Raw genomic sequence first — 18,516 nt, 5'->3', positions numbered from 1 at the left:
CACACTCTAGCGTATGTTAGCATATGTTAGCATATTTAGCTCCATGAGGTGATGAGCTGGGAAGGGGCGTGGCTTGTTTTGCTGCGTTGTGTCATGCATGAAGAGTTCCATGTGTCGTTCCCTCGTGGTCCATCTGCAGGAGTTGAGGAGTCGAGCCGCACAGGAAGTTGGGACGAGGGACTTTCCATCACCCCGCCCATCAGCGCTCCAGCTGAGCGGGTGGAAGCCGGGCAGGCCGGTGTGCCGCTGGATGCAGATGGAAGCTGTTACACGGAGCTCTACACAGGCCCCCAGAGCTTCGTGAAGAGGCTTTGTGCGGAGGAGGGCGTCGTCCAGGATGTCTACTCCCCTCCCGTGGTGGAGACGGTGTCCTCCTTCCGGCCTGGCAGGTACCGGTCAGCGCTGATGCCCTCGGAGAACAAACCTCTGGAAGTGGGCGTCCTGCAGAGGGTGAAGGCACTCTTGGCCGAGGTGGACCCCAAGACGGCGGCCCAGCACATCACCAAGTGCGACTGCACGGTGCTGTCCAGCCATCATCCTTCATACACGAACACAGTAGGATGATGATGATGATGGTGATGACAACGTCACGCTTGATCCTCACAGGTGGGGCGGATACTGGAGGTGCTGCCGGAGGTGCAAAAGATGATGGGAGTCAGCTCTGGGATGGAGCTGCTCACGCTGCCGCACGGCCAGCAGCTCCGATTGGACCTCCTGGAGAGGCGAGTGGCACCAGAACACACCGCTACTTCCTGTCACATGATCACGTGATCAAAGCTGCATCATTTACAGCAGAATTACAGTGGTATGAAAAAGTATCTGAACCTTTTGGAATTTCTCACATTTCTGCATAAAATCACCATCAAATGTGATCTGATGTTTGTCAAAATCCCACAGATGAAAAAACAGTGTCTGCTTTAACTAAAACCACCCAAACATTAATAGGTTTTTATATTTTAATGAGGATAGCATGAAAACAATGACAGAAGGGGGAGGAATAAGTAACTGAACCCTCTGCCTAAGGAGACTTAAAGAGCAATTGAAACCAATTTTTACCAAACAATTCAAGTCAGGTGTGTGCCCAATCACTGATGAGTGGTTTAAAGCTGCCCTGCCCACTATAAAACACACAGAATTGTCTTGATGAGAAGCATTGTCTGATGTGCACCATGGCTCGCTCAAAAGAGCTGTCTGAAGACCTGCGATCAAGAATTGTCGATTTGTATAAAGCTGGGAAAGGATACAAAACCATCTCTGAAAGTCTGGATGTTCATCAATCGACAGTCAGAGAAGTTGTCTACAAATGGAGAGAGTTTGGCACCGTTGCTTCTCTCCCAAGGAGTGGCCGTCCACCAAAGATGACGCCAAGAGTTCAGCGCAGAATACTCAGAGAGGTAAAAAAGAACCCTAGAGTGCCTGCTAAAGACTAACAGAAATCACTGGCACAGTCCAATATCTCTGTGCACACATCAACTATATGTAAAACAATGGCCAAGAATGGTGTTCATGGGAGGACTCCACGGATGAAGCCACTGCTGTCTAAAAAAACATTGTTGCTTGTTTAATGTTCGCAAAAAGGCACTTGGACACTCCACAGAAGTTTTGGCAAAATATTTTGTGGACTGATGAAACCAAAGTTGAATTGTTTGGGAGGAACACACAACGTCATGTGTGGAGGAAAAATGGAACATCTCACCAACATCAACACCTCATCCCCACCGTGAAGCATGTTAGAGGGTGCATCATGGTTAGGGGCTGTTTTGCTGCCTGGACAACTTGCAATCATTCATGGAAAAATGAATTCAAAAGTTTATCAGGATGTTTTGCAGGAAAACCCGAGGCCGTCTGTCAGACAGTTGAAGCTAAAAAGAGGATGGATGCTGCAACAAGACAATGATCCAAAACACAGAAGTAAATCAACTTCAGAATGGTTTCAGAAGAACAACATACACGTTCTGGAGTGGCCAAGTCAAAGTCCACACTTGAACCCCATTGAGATGCTGTGGCATGACCTCAAGACAGCGAATCATGCCAGACATCACAGGAATCTGACTGAACTACAGCAGTTTTGTAGAGAAGAATGGGCCAAGATTAGTCCTGATCGATGTGCCAGACTGATCTGCAGCTACAGGAAGCGTCTGGTTGAAGTTATTGCTGCCAAAGGGGGGGCCACAAAATATTAAATGTGAGGGTTCAGTTACTTATTCCTCCCCCTTCTGTCATTGTTTGCATGCCATCCTCATTAAAATATGAAAACCTAGAAATGTTTGGGTGGTTTTAGTTAAAGCAGACACTGTTTTTTCATCTGTGTGATTTTGACAAAGATCAGATCACATTTGATGGTGATTTTATGCAGAAATGTGAGAAATTCCAAAAGATTCAGATACTTTTTCATACCACTGTAAATGGAAGTGACAGCGTTAAATGGAAGGTAGCGTTAAATGTTAGTAAATGGAAGTAGGTTAGCATTAAATGTAAGTGGCCAGGGTTAGATGTCATCATCTAATTTGCATGACTGGCCATGACACGTGCATGTAACAAGTGACAGGTAGCATCGACAGTGTTACCTGGTGTTATGTTAACGTTAAATGTCAGTGACAACGTTACATAATAGCGTTAAATGTGAGTTACAGATAGTGTTACATGATAGTTAGCGTTAAAGCGTTACATGATAGTTAACGTTCAAGCATTACATGATAGTTGGCGTTAAATGTAAGTGACAACGTTACGTGATAGTTAACGTTAAATGTGAGTTACAGTTAGTGTTACATGATAGTTAGTGTTAAAACGTTACATGAGAGTTAGCGTTGAAGCTTTACATGATAGTTGGCGTTAAATGTGACAGCGTTATGTGATAGTTAGCGTTGCCATGTGTTCCTGCAGGCTGCAGACCATGGCCACCATGCTAGCAGTTAACGTGCTGGGCTGCACTGGCACCACTGAGGAGCGGGCAGGCCTGCTGCACAGAATGATTTGGACGGCGGCTGAGCTGAAGAGCAACATGGGCAACATGTTTGGCTTTGTCGCCGTCATGAGAGCGCTGGAGCTGCCGCAGGTAAACAACACTTTCCGTGTGACGCAGACTGAACTGACTTATGAGTGAAGTCAAATTTCTGAGGCTTGGTAGTCGCAAGGGAATTAGCTCAAACGGTAGCTCGCTCGCTTAGCATGCGAGCGGTTGCAGAATTGATGCCTGTGGAATCGATGCCTGCATTCTCCAGTCTGTTTACATTTGTGTCTGCTTTATTGTCACACCCAAGACACTGAATCCTTACCACTAGATAGTGAGAGCTCTTGGCAGACTTTCATAAATTCTGTTTTTACTGTCGCTCGGCCAGGTAACTCGTCTGGAGCAGACCTGGACGGCGTTACGCCAGCAGCACACGGAGGGCGCCATTCTCTATGAGAAAACTCTCAGGCCCTTCATGAAGAACCTGAATGAAGGCAGAGGTAGGTGATGCAGAGTCATATGTAAATGACCTGCATTAGAGGGATCTCAGATGGTAGAGCGCTCGCTTAGCATGTGAGAGGTAGCGAAATTGATGCCTGCATTCTCGAGTCTTTCTCTATTTTACACCCTTGTCTTGAGACAAAACTTGCAACCGTAAGGACAAAAGTGTTGCTAGTATTGATCCAGGTCTGCCCTGGGGTCTTCTCCCAGCGGGGCATGCCCGGAACACCTCACTAGGGAGCCGTCCAAGGGCATCCGGGCTAGATGCCCGAGCCATCTTAACTGGCTCCTCTCTCCATGTGAAGGAGCAGCGCCTCCTCTCTGAGCTCCTCACCCTATCTCTCAGGGTGAGCAAGTCTTGATGTGCATGACGTTACAGTGTTCTATCTGTGTAGTGGTTGTCCTGGACAATGGGTCTAGGAATGTAACCCAATCTGCACTGATTGATCATAAGCAGTCTTATACAAACCCAATGAGTCATAAATACCTCAAAAGACAAAAAAAAAGCGAAAAAGGAAAGGAACAGATCACCACGTCCACGTCCACTGCGTCCACAGCGCCACCCCAAAACCGCCAAACACCACGGACCAGCCACAAGCCCCAAGGCAGATCCGACCGCCACCAGAACAGCAGGAACCGCTAAATCTCCAATTAGTAACACTGAAAGGAACAGCAAGAAATGCATAAATAAACGGCCGTCCCTCGGCCCACTGACAAAACCCCCGATAGTCCCGACCAAAGAGGTGGAACCATGGGCCTATCATCATGGGGAAATTAGCTCAGATGGTAGAGCACTCGCTTAGCAAGAAGATTTAGAGAAGTCCAATCAATCTCCGCAGACATGTGCCTCTCCAACAGGAGAGTTAGCTCAGTAGGTAGCGCGCTCGCTCTGCATGTGAGAGGTAGGTGTGGCCTCCTCCCAGCTGGGCATGCCCGGAACACCTTACCAGGGGCCTCTTCTTCATGTGTAGAAGAAGTGGTTCTACTCTGAGCTCCTCCCAGATGAGCGAGCTTCTCACCCTCGGAACATAGATGGACTGGTATCTTGAGAACTTTGCCTTCCGTCTCAGCTCTCCCTTCCCTCACACATGAACGAGTATTGGTCCGCATGACGTCATACCTTGTCTCTGTAGCCGTTGGAAATGTCCTGCAAAGTGGGTCTAGGAGTAAACCATACAAACCACACTTTTCCATGTGATGCACACCGAACTGACTTATGAGGCACAGGAGTCACAGGGGAGTTAGCTCAAATGGTAGAGTGCTCGCTTAGCATGCGAGAGGTAGTGGGATCGTTGCCCACATTCTCCAGTCTACTTTATTTGTTTTACAGCAGAAGGGACGTGATGTCATGTTTCTCGCAAGGTCCTAGTGACAGGCACAGCTTGTCTTGTATGACTTATTGACAGACAGGTTGTACCGTGGGCATAAGTCATGAGGGAATTAGCTCAAATGGTAGAGTGCTTGCTTTGCATGCAAGGTGGCATGATACTTGCATTCTCCAGTGTACTACATTTGTTTTAGAGCCTTTTCGGACCTTTGTCCAGAGACAAAACTTGAAACCATAAGGGCAAAAGTGTCGCTCAGATTGATCCATCCACTTTCTTCCGCGCTACAGAGGAAAATCATTTGGGCCGCTGGTATCCATGGTGGTTCTACTCTGAGCTTCTCCCAGATGAGCGAGCTTCTCGCCCTCAGAACATAGATGGACTGGTATCTTGAGAACTTTGCCTTCCGGCTCAGCTCTCCCTCCCCTCACACATGAACGAGTATTGATCCGCATGACGTCATACCGTGTCTCTGTAGCCGTTGGAAATGTCCTGCAAAGTGGGTCTAGGAATAAACCATACAAGCAGGCAGGGATGGACTGTATTCCTTATCTGATCCCCGTATGCTTCACTCATAAGCGATCATACAAGCCCAATTAGCCGTCAGTGCTTCAACAGATCAGTTCCCTGGCCGGGAATTGACCCGCGCCGCAGCGGTGAGAGTGCCGAACCCTAACCACTAGACCACCAGGGATTGTATCAGATTGTAGCCCTTTTACAGGGTGAAAGTCCACACGGATTTTAACAGCTGTGAAATGAGTCTTGGTGTCTCTAGGACAGTGTACAATTGAATTCAACCAGGAGTAGATGGCCTGCACTGGAGAGAGTGATTAATGGCCAAAGAAGGTTTAGAGAACTCCAATCCAAACAAAAAAAAATCCAAAGAGGAAAGTGGTTTCTACAGGGGAATTACCTCAAATGGTCTCACATACATGTTAGCATATGAGAGGTAGTGGGTCGATGCCCACATTCTGCAGTCTACTTATTTGTTTCACAGCAGAAAAGAGGGTCCTATTGCCAGGGCAGCTTGTATAGCTTTGTCTTGTATGACGCTAGCTGATTAGCTGAAATGGTAGAGCGCTTGCTTCGCATGTGAGAGGTCGCAAAAGAGACATCATGATCATGTTTTTGGCTAGGTGCTAGTGCCTGCTACATCTCGTGTAGCCCTGTGTTGTATGACACTCGCTTTGCATGTGCGACGTAGCAGGATCAATACCTGTATTCTCCAGTGTACTATATTTTAGAGCCTTTTCGGACATTTGTCTAGAGACAAAGCCTGAAACCGTAAGGGCAAAAATGTCGCTCAGATTGATCCAACCATTTTCTTCCGCTTATCCGGGTCGCGGGGAAGCATCTCAGTAGGGAAGTCCAGACTTGGTAAGGTGAACACCAGACTGGGTGTTCACCTTAACAACAAACTGGACTGGTCCGTCAACACCCACGCCCTCTACAAGAAGGGCCAGAGTCGCCTCCACCTGCTGAGGAGACTGAGGTCCTTTGGTGTGTGCAGGACTCTTTTACGGACCTTTTATGACTCTGTGGTGGCCTCAGCCATCTTCTATGCTGTGGGCTGCTGGAGAGGGGGCAGCACGGACAGGGACAGGAGCAGGATCAATAGGTTGATCAGGAGAGCGAGCTCTGTCCTGGAAGGTCCTCTGGACTCCGTGGAGGAAGTGGGGGAGAGAAGGATGTTGGCTAAGCTGACATCCATCATGGACAACACCTCTCACCCGCTACATGACACTGTGGGTTCCCTTAGCAGCTCCTTCAGCAGCAGACTGTTACACCCACGGTGTAAGAAGGAGAGGTTCCGCAGGTCCTTCATACCGACCGCTGTCAGGCTCTACAACACCTGCACCACCTGAACCATGTTGTAGTTACTATGCATCCTTTACACTGTACTCTTTACTTGCGTATCTTGCTTGCTTGCTGCTGTAACAAGTGAATTTCCCCGCTGTGGGATAAATAAAGTACATACATACATACATACATACTTCTCGGTCTCTGGCCACCTCTTCTGCTGGGAGGACACCAAGGCGTTCCCAGGCCAGCTGTGAGACGTAATCCAATTCATAATAACTCTCTGAATCAGAATGGTCAGAAGCAGAAGAGACATCACAGTCATGTGTTTGGCTAGGTCCTGTTGCCTGGCACAGCTGTCTTTCATAACTTCTGGTGGTACAATGGGTGTGACTCACCGTAGCGGAATTAGCTGAAATAGTAGAGCGCTCGCTTTAGCATGCGAGCAGCAATGGGATGGATACCTGCATTCTCCAATATACCTTATCTTTTTTGTCTGTGCTAGACTCCGAGGTGTTCCAACTGTCCTCATGTCATGTCTGTCCCGCAGAAAGCTGTCCTCTCTCCAACACCAGCTTCCCCCACGTGCTCCCCCTCCTCCACCTGCTGGAGAAGAGCGTGGCGGTGGGTGAGGGGGCGGAGCCTTGGGAGACAGTGGAGGCTGGAGTAGACGTTGTCATGTTCCACCTGGAGGAGGCCAGGACCATCGCGCAGTGGGGGGATGTCTACAGGTCCAATGCTGAGAGCAAACTGCAAGGTAAAGTGGGGAAAACCCAAAATACTCATATCGGAAGTGTGATTCGAATCCATACCTACAGAGTAGACTACGACCTGAACATGGCACCTGAGACCACTCAGCCATCCTGACACACTAGCATACACTTTATACATATTTCAGGTCTACAGGAGCAGGCAGACATCTCAGAGGTGTTCCAGACAGACTTCCAGATGAGACTGCTGTGGGGGAGCAGGGGAGCCGTGGAGAGTCAGGCACTGCGCTACGCCAAATTCGAGCAGGTGCTGACAGCCTTGTCCAACCGGCTGGAGCCGCCCACGCGACCCCGCTGACGCCACATGTGTGTGCATCTTCACTAACAAAACGTCTTCGAGTGTAGCATCATCATGTGATGTCACCCTGACTACACTTCCATGTCGTGGTCACCTGGACAGTGTTCCCCAAAGCAATTTCTAATTTCTAATTAAAGAGCAGGGGTGTGCAAACGTTTTCCAGCGAGAGGCCATGTACTGAATAATGAAAAGGATGCAACTTTGCCACTTTGATATTTTGTAAGGCAACACGTATACATTCCAATGAAGTTATGGATTATGCATTTGTCTAGTTGATACATGTGTTCATTATGGATTATATAACACAATGGTCATATTTATGTGAATAAAGCCTATTTCAAGCCAGGATTCAGTACTTGTCCATATGTATAATGCTTACATTTGTTTAAAAACAACACTCGCACGTATGTACAGTCCTGTATGTATTTTTTTTCGTTTTTTATCAAACGAATTAAACGTGTATTGTTACTATTTGCCCCACAAAGATGTAGGATTCTAACGCGTATGAAGTTACTCTTTGACAGGGCAAAAAACCCTGGAACTTACACTCTTGGAGCGGAAGTAATAGCTCCTGCTACACAACAGTCGTCTTTTTATGACGTAATTCATGCGCCCCACGCTACTGATGAAACGAACAATTCTATTGTCATTTGTTTTCATTTATAATCTGTAATTGTACATCAATAAAGAAAAAAAGTTGTCCTTCGTGACGTCACAAATTAAGTGTTGCACAAATTTAATATTTTTAAAAGCTTGGCCAGCGTGGTCTGCGCGTGGTGACGTAACGTGACGCCACCCAGGAAGTACCGCGCGACGCTGGAATCTTCCGGTGTCCGTCCCGATGGCGAGCTAAAGATGTGGGCTCAGTTGCTTGTGCTGCTTGTGTTTCTTTCCAAACCCGCTTGTTGTGTTTTCCAGACGTTTTACTGCACATTTTCTGACAGCTGCGACTGTGACTTCCGGCCCAATGTCCGAGGTGAGCAATTCCGGTTCTACTCGTTTGGTGGCTAGCCGAGCTAGCTTCAACAGCTGGTGTTTGTTTATTTTGGTTTCTGACTGACCTTAGGGACAGTAACGTTGCATATCATAAATCGTACACAATATATACATAAAAGTATCAATAGCGTGTACGCTTTGCTCCCTTTTGATGAAAGAGACCGAAATATACGGTGGCCGACAAGGGAAAACGTCGTTACAGAAATGATGAACCTACACAAAGCTCATGAAACAAATGCCACAGTCACCAAAACAACTGCTGCAAGGTGTTAAATGTCATTGTCTTGTAAATTAGAGTTGGAGTGGGACCTCTACAAGAACGTCTATGGCCAACATCTGGCTCAGGACATCATCTCTGAGGAGTTGTCCAAGTTCCTTCAGAATAAAAGCCCAGAGAAGCCCCTGGTTCTGTCTTTCCACGGCTCTACCGGGACCGGGAAGACGCTGGTCAGCTCCATGCTGGGGAATCACCTGTACGGCTCGGCCATGAGCAGCCCATACGTCCACCGCTTTATTCCCACGCTGCATTTCCCCTCGGCTGGCGAGGTGGACCGGTACCGGGTAGGTTTTGGAGACGACGGCTCTTCACGTGTGGCAGCGCCGCCGGCGACTGACGTGAACACTGCTTTGAACAGGAGCAGCTGAAGGGCTGGATCCAGGGGAACCTGACCGAGTGCGCTCGCTCCGTCTTCATTTTTGACGAGATGGAGAAAATGCCATGCGGGCTCATCGACGTCCTGGAGCCTTTCCTGGGTCCTTCGCACGTCGTCTTTCGCACAAACTACCGCAAAGCCATCTACGTCTTCATCAGGTGAGTGCTGATGGACAAGTGGAGCATGTGGGGGACATGGGGGCTTGAGATTTAGGAGGCTCTCCTCATCTTTGCTGTGCTGTGTCTGCCAGCACTCCACTTGAGATGTAGAGAAGGCACATTCAACCATGATTTGATTATGCCACAAATGGATGGCAGTCCTGTGATAAACAATGCTACCACTTATCATTCTTGTCTGGCGTATGTACAAATAATGTGCATTTTTACATTTATTTGAGTGTATTATCAAATAATTTCATTTTTAATTCTTAATTATTCTGTTTTATTTATGCTTTTTTGTGCTGCTATTATGCTCCTGTGCACTGCATATTGTGTCCCAGAGGCAGGGGTGTCCAAACCTTTAATCAAATTATGTGGGGGGGCAGGTATATTTACATTTTGTAAAGCAATAGAAGTTATGTATAGCTAAAAAGTCAAATATATTTAAAGCTTTGTGTTATAGGTGACAAAGCCCATTTTTTAAATCACTTTTCCGTTTTTTAATTTGCAAATATTCAAACTTTCCTCTGTTTCTTTTTTCCTCTGAACATTAGGACTTATCCCCATAATAGTTGACGTTCTTGTCATATTACACCTTTTTCTCAACCTCATTTTTGCGAAAACTGCAACTTTATTGTCTGTTATATATTTATAGATTAGTATATTTGATAGGTGTGTGTGTGTGTGCGTGTGTATGTGTGTGCGTGCGTGTAGCACGGCAGGTGAGGAGGTGGTGAACAAAGCGGCCCTGGAGCAGCGTCAAGCTGGACGCGACCGAGAGGAGATCACGTCCTCCGACCTGCAGGACGCCATTGCTCAGGCGGTCTACGACAACAACTCCAGTTAGCGACGCCATTTTTGTAGTCCTATTAATCGTTGGGGCGCTAAGACTTACTGTTGTCCCTCCCCCAGGTGGTCTCTTCAACTCGTCCATCATCCAACAGAAGCTCATCACGTCCTTCGTGCCCTTCCTGCCTCTGAGTCGCCACCACGTGGAGCGCTGCGCGCGCTCGCAGCTCTGCCAGCGCGGCGCCTGCCAGCGCGGGGATGTGGTGCGGGCGGTAGGGGACGACATGACGTACACGCCAACGCCAGGACACTTCTTCTCCGCCAGTGGCTGCAAGAACGTCCCCGCCAAGATTAACTTTTTCCTGTGAGCTTGGGGCCGACTGTGGCGCGGGACGCCTACGGGAACTTCCTGTTCATGTTCATGTCAACATCAGACCCCCCCCCCCCCCCCCCCCTCCTCCCCCCCAGTCCAATCGGACTCATCAAGTCCATAATCGGACTCATCAAGTCCATATTTGAGTTTTTTTTTTTTTTAATGAAAAGTGGACACTGCTGTGAGAAACACCTCATCTTATGGGATCAACGTGAAGGAGCTGCAGGACGAACCACGTGAAGCTTTCATCTTCTCTCCAGAACCTTATGAACAAAACGCTTATTTTAATAATAACGTATTTAAAAAGTATCATCCATAAAGTACACGTTGGCGAGTTTTTTTAATTCATTGGATGTACATCACCTCGTCCTCCAGCAGAGGGCGTCAAGGACTGGCTAGTGAGCACGTGGATGGAGGAGCAACACACACGATGCCTTGTTGACGTCTCAGTGGTTCGGCTGCATAAACAACATCGCTCGCTACATTTTTGTCCTTTTTTAAATACATGTTCATAACTTTAGGCTGCTGGTGCGTCAGTACACTTCAGTAAGTACACCGCACTGTCTACTTAGTTCATGAGCGTGTGAGTTGTGACAGTGAATTACTGTCATGACTGTTTACATTTCTACATTTTGATTGATTTAAATATAACAGAATAATATCAAAAAACGGCAATGTGTTTATTCATTATTTCAAATATAATGATGTGATGTTATAACGATGTGAAATTAAGTATTAATTATATTTGCTTATTATAATGATCGTGGCATATGTGGTTCTTGGTATGTAACAGGTTGTTACGTGGGTGTGTCAGGATGGCCGAGCGGTCTAAGGCGCTACGTTCAGGTTGTAGTCTACTCTGTGGGCTTGTGTTAGAATCCCACTTCTGACTCGTAACTTTTGTAACGTCTGATACCGCGTGCGGTTTGCTAACGTGATGGTGATGGTGGCTAGCTTGGGACCCTCCCTAGAAGCACCTGCGTGCTAAAGTCCTCTTAGTGCAAATCATCACACACACGCGTCGCTAGCATGGGATATATATTGGCCATATTGGCACGTATTTGACACAGAAGAAAGGCAAAGTGCACTTCAAACACTGAATGCCGAGTGTGGACAGTGGTCGCCATCTTGCTTCCTGTTTGTAATCAGTAAAACAAAATAGAATCACTCAAGAAATCAAATGTAAAAATCATTTAAACTTCAGAAGTAACGAATGTCTACGCTCATACGGGTCTCTTCCTCCTACTTCCTGGACAAAAGCCGCTTCCTCTTCCTCGTGGTGCCCCCTTGCCTCCTCCACTTCCCACGAGGAGGGGGGTGCTGCATTCTTTTCACTAAGTACTTCTTTGTTGGCCTCTTTGACTTGTAAATGTGTGTACTTCTTACGTGTGTGTGTGTGTGTGAGAGTGAGAGACAAAGAGTTAAATCCTTTTTTGTGCTCCGTCATGTTAAAGCCGCCATCTTTGTTTGGCTCCACCCCCTCACATCAGGTTTTCATGTGGATTGCTATGATTGGCTGTGATATGAGGGTACATTGTCTTCATATATGACTGCCCTGATGAGACTTTTGACATCTACTGTACATATATAAGGGTGATGGGGGGGTCTCCAGGACAACATGTGGACAAAGTGGGTGCACTAGGGGGAATGTGAGGGGTGGGAGGGGGGTTCATGCACAGGGGTCCTAGTTTGGGGTCAGGTTGACCTTGGCCTCTGTGTGGTGGTCAGATGGGCTGCGTGGGGAAAAAAAGACACATCAGTCTCAAGATGGACACTCCTCTTCCTCATGTTTCATCACGGTGACGTCACAAGCACAAAAAATACCAAACATTTTTAGGATCGTTCTCATGAATGTTATGAATGTTCTTATGAATGTTCTCATGAATGTTCTTACGAATGTTCTCATGAATGTTCTTATGAATGTTCTCATGAATGTTATGAATGTTCTTATGAATGTTCTCATGAATGTTCTTATGAATGTTCTTATGAATGTTCTCATGAATGTTCTCATGAATGTTCCTTTGAATGTTCTTATGAATGTTCTTATGAATGTTCTTACGAATGTTCTAATGAATGTTCTCATGAATGTTCCTTTGAATGTTCTTATGAATGTTCTCATGAATGTTATGAATGTTCTTATGAATGTTCTCATGAATATTCCTTTGAATGTTCTCATGAATATTCCTTTGAATGTTCTCATGAATGTTCTTATGAATGTTCTCATGAATGTTCTCATGAATGTTCTTATGAATGTTCTCATGAATGTTCTTATGAATGTTATGAATGTTCTTATGAATGTTCTCATGAATATTCCTTTGAATGTTCTCATGAATGTTCTTATGAATGTTCTCATGAATGTTCTCATGAATGTTCTCATGAATGTTCTTATGAATGTTCTCATGAATGTTCTTATGAATGTTCTTATGAATGTTCTTACGAATGTTCTAATGAATGTTCTCATGAATGTTCTCATGAATGTTCTCATGAATGTTCTTATGAATGTTCTTATGAATGTTCTCATGAATGTTCTTATGAATGTTATGAATGTTCTCATGAATGTTCTTATGAATGTTCTTATGAATGTTCTTATGAATGTTCTTACGAATGTTCTAATGAATGTTCTTACGAATGTTCTCATGAATATTCCTTTGAATGTTCTCATGAATGTTCTTATGAATGTTCTCATGAATGTTCTCATGAATGTTCTCATGAATGTTCTCATGAATGTTCTTATGAATGTTATGAATGTTCTCATGAATGTTCTTATGAATGTTCTTATGAATGTTCTTACGAATGTTCTAATGAATGTTCTTACGAATGTTCTCATGAATATTCCTTTGAATGTTCTCATGAATGTTCTCATGAATGTTCTTATGAATGTTCTCATGAATGTTATGAATGTTCTTATGAATATTCTCATGAATGTTCTTACGAATGTTCTCATGAATGTTCTTATGAATGTTCTCATGAATGTTCTTATGAATGTTCTCATGAATGTTCCTTTGAATGTTCTTATGAATGTTCTTATGAATGTTCTTACGAATGTTCTAATGAATGTTCTCATGAATATTCCTTTGAATGTTCTCATGAATGTTCTCATGAATGTTCTCATGAATGTTCTCATGAATGTTCCTTTGAATGTTCTCATGAATGTTCTTACGAATGTTCTCATGAATGTTCTCATGAATGTTCTCATGAATGTTCTCATGAATGTTCCTTTGAATGTTCTCATGAATGTTCTTACGAATGTTCTCATGAATATTCCTTTGAATGTTCTCATGAATGTTCTCATGAATGTTCTCATGAATGTTCTTATGAATGTTCTCATGAATGTTCTCATGAATGTTCTTATGAATGTTCTCATGAATGTTCTTATTAATGTTATGAATTTTATGAATGTTCTCATGAATGTTCTTATGAATGTTCTTACGAATGTTCTAATGAATGTTCTTACGAATGTTCTCATGAATATTCCTTTGAATGTTCTCATGAATATTCTCATGAATGTTCTCATGAATGTTCTTATGAATGTTCTCATGAAGGTTCTTATGAATGTTCTTATGAATGTTATGAATGTTCTCATGAATGTTCTTATGAATGTTCTTATGAATGTTCTTACGAATGTTCTAATGAATGTTCTTACGAATGTTCTCATGAATATTCCTTTGAATATTCCTTTGAATGTTCTCATGAATGTTCTTATGAATGTTCTTATGAATGTTCTTACGAATGTTCTAATGAATGTTCTTACGAATGTTCTCATGAATATTCCTTTGAATGTTCTCATGAATGTTCTTATGAATGTTCTCATGAATGTTCTCATTAATGTTCTCATGAATGTTCTTATGAATGTTCTCATGAATGTTCTTATGAATGTTATGAATGTTCTCATGAATGTTCTTATGAATGTTCTTATGAATGTTCTCATGAATATTCCTTTGAATGTTCTCATGAATGTTCTTATGAATGTTCTCATGAATGTTCTCATGAATGTTCTTATGAATGTTCTCATGAATGTTCTTATGAATGTTATGAATGTTCTTATGAATGTTCTCATGAATGTTCTTATGAATGTTCTCATGAATGTTCTTATGAATGTTATGAATGTTCTCATGAATGTTCTTATGAATGTTCTTATGAATGTTCTTACGAATGTTCTAATGAATGTTCTTACGAATGTTCTCATGAATATTCCTTTGAATGTTCTCATGAATGTTCTTATGAATGTTCTCATGAATGCTCTCATGAATGTTCTCATGAATGTTCTTATGAATGTTCTTATGATTATTCCTTTGAATGTTCTTATGAATGTTCTCATGAATGTTCTTATGAATGTTATGAATGTTCCCATGAATGTTCTTATGAATGTTCTTATGAATGTTCTTACGAATGTTCTAATGAATGTTCTCATGAATATTCCTTTGAATGTTCTCATGAATGTTCTTATGAATGTTCTCATGAATGTTCTCATGAATGTTCTCATGAATGTTCTTATGAATGTTCTCATGAATGTTCTTATGAATGTTCTTATGAATGTTCTTACGAATGTTCTTATGAATGTTCTCATGAATGTTCTCATGAATGTTCTTATGAATGTTCTCATGAATGTTCTTATGAATGTTATGAATGTTCTCATGAATGTTCTTACGAATGTTCTAATGAATGTTCTTACGAATGTTCTCATGAATATTCCTTTGAATGTTCTCATGAATGTTCTTATGAATGTTCTCATGAATGTTCTCATGAATGTTCTTATGAATGTTCTCATGAATGTTCTTATGAATGTTCTTACGAATGTTCCCATGAATGTTCTCATGAATGTTCTTACGAATGTTCTCATGAATGTTCTTATGAATGTTCTTACGAATGTTCCCATGAATGTTCTCATGAATGTTCTTACGAATGTTCTCATGAATGTTCTCATGAATGTTCCTTTGAATGTTCTCATGAATGTTCTTACGAATGTTCTCATGAATATTCCTTTGAATGTTCTCATGAATGTTCTTATGAATATTCTCATGAATGTTATGAATGTTCTTATGAATATTCTCATGAATGTTCTTACGAATGTTCTCATGAATGTTCTTATGAATGTTCTCATGAATGTTCTTATGAATGTTCTCATGAATGTTCCTTTGAATGTTCTTACGAATGTTCTAATGAATGTTCTCATGAATATTCCTTTGAATGTTCTCATGAATGTTCTCATGAATATTCCTTTGAATGTTCTCATGAATGTTCTCATGAATGTTCTTATGAATGTTCTCATGAATGTTCTCATGAATGTTCCTTTGAATGTTCTCATGAATGTTCTCATGAATGTTCTCATGAATGTTCTCATGAATGTTCCTTTGAATGTTCTCATGAATGTTCTTACGAATGTTCTCATGAATATTCCTTTGAATGTTCTCATGAATGTTCTCATGAATGTTCTTATGAATGTTCTCATGAATGTTCTTATTAATGTTATGAATGTTATGAATGTTCTCATGAATGTTCTTATGAATGTTCTTACGAATGTTCTAATGAATGTTCTTACGAATGTTCTCATGAATATTCCTTTGAATGTTCTCATGAATATTCTCATGAATGTTCTCATGAATGTTCTTATGAATGTTCTCATGAAGGTTCTTATGAATGTTCTCATGAATGTTCTTATGAATGTTATGAATGTTCTCATGAATGTTCTTATGAATGTTCTTATGAATGTTCTTACGAATGTTCTAATGAATGTTCTTACGAATGTTCTCATGAATATTCCTTTGAATGTTCTCATGAATGTTCTTATGAATGTTCTCATGAATGTTCTCATGAATGTTCTCATGAATGTTCTCATGAATGTTCTTATGAATGTTCTCATGAATGTTCTTATGAATGTTCTCATGAATGTTCTTATGAATGTTATGAATGTTCTCATGAATGTTCTTATGAATGTTCTTATGAATGTTCTCATGAATATTCCTTTGAATGTTCTCATGAATGTTCTTATGAATGTTATGAATGTTCTTATGAATGTTCTCATGAATGTTCTTATGAATGTTCTCATGAATGTTCTTATGAATGTTATGAATGTTCTCATGAATGTTCTCATGAATGTTCTTATGAATGTTCTTACGAATGTTCTAATGAATGTTCTCATGAATATTCCTTTGAATGTTCTCATGAATGTTATTACGAATGTTCTCATGAATATTCCTTTGAATGTTCTCATGAATGTTCTTATGAATGTTCTTATGAATGTTCTTATGAATGTTCTTACGAATGTTCTCATGAATGTTCTTATGAATGTTCTTATGAATGTTCTCATGAATGTTATGAATGTTCTCATGAATGTTCTCATGAATGTTCCTTTGAATGTTCTCATGAATGTTCCTTTGAATGTTCTCATGAATGTTCTCATGAATATTCCTATGAATGTTCTCATGAATATTCCTATGAATGTTCTCATGAATGTTCTCATGAATGTTCTTACGAATGTTCTTACGAATGTTCTCATGAATGTTCTTATGAATGTTCTCATGAATATTCCTTTGAATGTTCTCATGAATGTTCTTACGAATGTTCTCATGAATATTCCTTTGAATGTTCTCATGAATGTTCTTATGAATGTTCTCATGAATGTTCTCATGAATGTTCTTATGAATGTTCTCATGAATATTCCTTTGAATGTTCTCATGAATGTTCTTATGAATGTTCTCATGAATGTTCTTATGAATGTTATGAATGTTCTCATGAATGTTCCTTTGAATGTTCTTATGAATGTTCTTATGAATGTTCTTATGAATGTTCTTACGAATGTTCTAATGAATGTTCTTACGAATGTTCTCATGAATATTCCTTTGAATGTTCTCATGAATGTTCTCATGAATGTTCTCATGAATGTTCTTACGAATGTTCTCATGAATGTTCTCATGAATGTTCTCATGAATGTTCTTATGAATGTTCTCATGAATGTTCTCATGAATGTTCTTATGAATGTTCTCATGAATGTTCTCATGAATGTTCTTATGAATGTTATGAATGTTCTCATGAATGTTCTTATGAATGTTCTTATGAATGTTCTCATGAATATTCCTTTGAATGTTCTCATGAATGTTCTTATGAATGTTCTCATGAATGTTCTCATGAATGTTCTTATGAATGTTCTCATGAATGTTCTTATGAATGTTATGAATGTTCTCATGAATGTTCTCATGAATGTTCTCATGAATGTTCTCATGAATGTTCTTATGAATGTTCTCATGAATGTTCCTTTGAATGTTCTCATGAATGTTCTTACGAATGTTCTCATGAATGTTCTCATGAATGTTCTCGTGAATGTTCTTACGAATGTTCTCATGAATATTCCTTTGAATGTTCTCATGAATGTTCTTATGAATGTTCTCATGAATGTTCTCATGAATGTTCTCATGAATGTTCTTATGAATGTTCTTATGATTATTCCTTTGAATGTTCTTATGAATGTTCTCATGAATGTTCTTATGAATGTTATGAATGTTCCCATTAATGTTCTTATGAATGTTCTTACGAATGTTCTAATGAATGTTCTCATGAATATTCCTTTGAATGTTCTCATGAATGTTCTTATGAATGTTCTCATGAATGTTCTTACGAATGTTCTCATGAATATTCCTTTGAATGTTCTCATGAATGTTCTCATGAATGTTCTTATGAATGTTCTTATGAATGTTCTCATGAATGTTATGAATGTTCTCATGAATGTTCCTTTGAATGTTCTTATGAATGTTCTCATGAATATTCCTATGAATGTTCTCATGAATGTTCTCATGAATGTTCTTACGAATGTTCTCATGAATGTTCTCATGAATGTTCCTTTGAATGTTCTCATGAATGTTCTCATGAATGTTCTTACGAATGTTCTCATGAATGTTCTTATGAATGT

The 18,516-nt window shown here is 41.6% G+C and overlaps 2 protein-coding genes across 5 annotated transcripts in view; both read left to right on the top strand.

Moving 5' to 3' along the window:
• Positions 1–8,340, top strand: part of sh2d3cb (SH2 domain containing 3Cb) — a 47,801-nt gene extending 39,461 nt beyond the window's left edge. For all 4 annotated transcript variants that reach the window (XM_054772224.1, XM_054772223.1, XM_054772225.1 and 1 more), the window contains 6 exons: positions 140–519; positions 607–722; positions 2,884–3,055; positions 3,339–3,450; positions 7,127–7,333; positions 7,475–8,340. In XM_054772224.1, the coding sequence (XP_054628199.1) occupies positions 140–519; positions 607–722; positions 2,884–3,055; positions 3,339–3,450; positions 7,127–7,333; positions 7,475–7,644 (1,157 nt within the window). In that variant the 3' untranslated portion in view covers positions 7,645–8,340. The remainder of the gene's footprint in view (positions 1–139; positions 520–606; positions 723–2,883; positions 3,056–3,338; positions 3,451–7,126; positions 7,334–7,474) is intronic.
• Positions 8,341–8,448: 108 nt separating this feature from the next.
• tor2a (torsin family 2, member A) lies at positions 8,449–12,258 on the top strand. Its single transcript, XM_054773716.1, has 5 exons — positions 8,449–8,620; positions 8,936–9,201; positions 9,276–9,451; positions 10,166–10,293; positions 10,364–12,258. Exons 1-5 carry the CDS (start codon positions 8,500–8,502, stop codon positions 10,606–10,608), a joined length of 936 nt encoding a protein of 311 aa, XP_054629691.1. The 5' UTR covers positions 8,449–8,499; the 3' UTR covers positions 10,609–12,258.
• The last annotated feature ends 6,258 nt before the right edge of the window (positions 12,259–18,516 follow it).

Source organism: Dunckerocampus dactyliophorus, chromosome 4 (assembly GCF_027744805.1).
Source record: "Dunckerocampus dactyliophorus isolate RoL2022-P2 chromosome 4, RoL_Ddac_1.1, whole genome shotgun sequence".
In the NCBI taxonomy this organism is placed as follows: domain Eukaryota; kingdom Metazoa; phylum Chordata; class Actinopteri; order Syngnathiformes; family Syngnathidae; genus Dunckerocampus; species Dunckerocampus dactyliophorus.
The sequence above is the reverse complement of the archived record's forward strand: the minus strand, read 5'-3'. Positions and strand labels throughout refer to the sequence as shown.

Bases quoted from the DNA above. Each gene is read 5' to 3' on its own strand.
- tor2a (XM_054773716.1), top strand. From the start codon at position 8,500: ATGTGGGCTCAGTTGCTTGTGCTGCTTGTGTTTCTTTCCAAACCCGCT. The intron at 9,452-10,165 runs GTGAGTGCTGAT...GCGTGCGTGTAG, and splicing joins GCCATCTACGTCTTCATCAG to CACGGCAGGTGAGGAGGTGG. The intron at 10,294-10,363 runs GTTAGCGACGCC...TCCCTCCCCCAG, and splicing joins GGTCTACGACAACAACTCCA to GTGGTCTCTTCAACTCGTCC.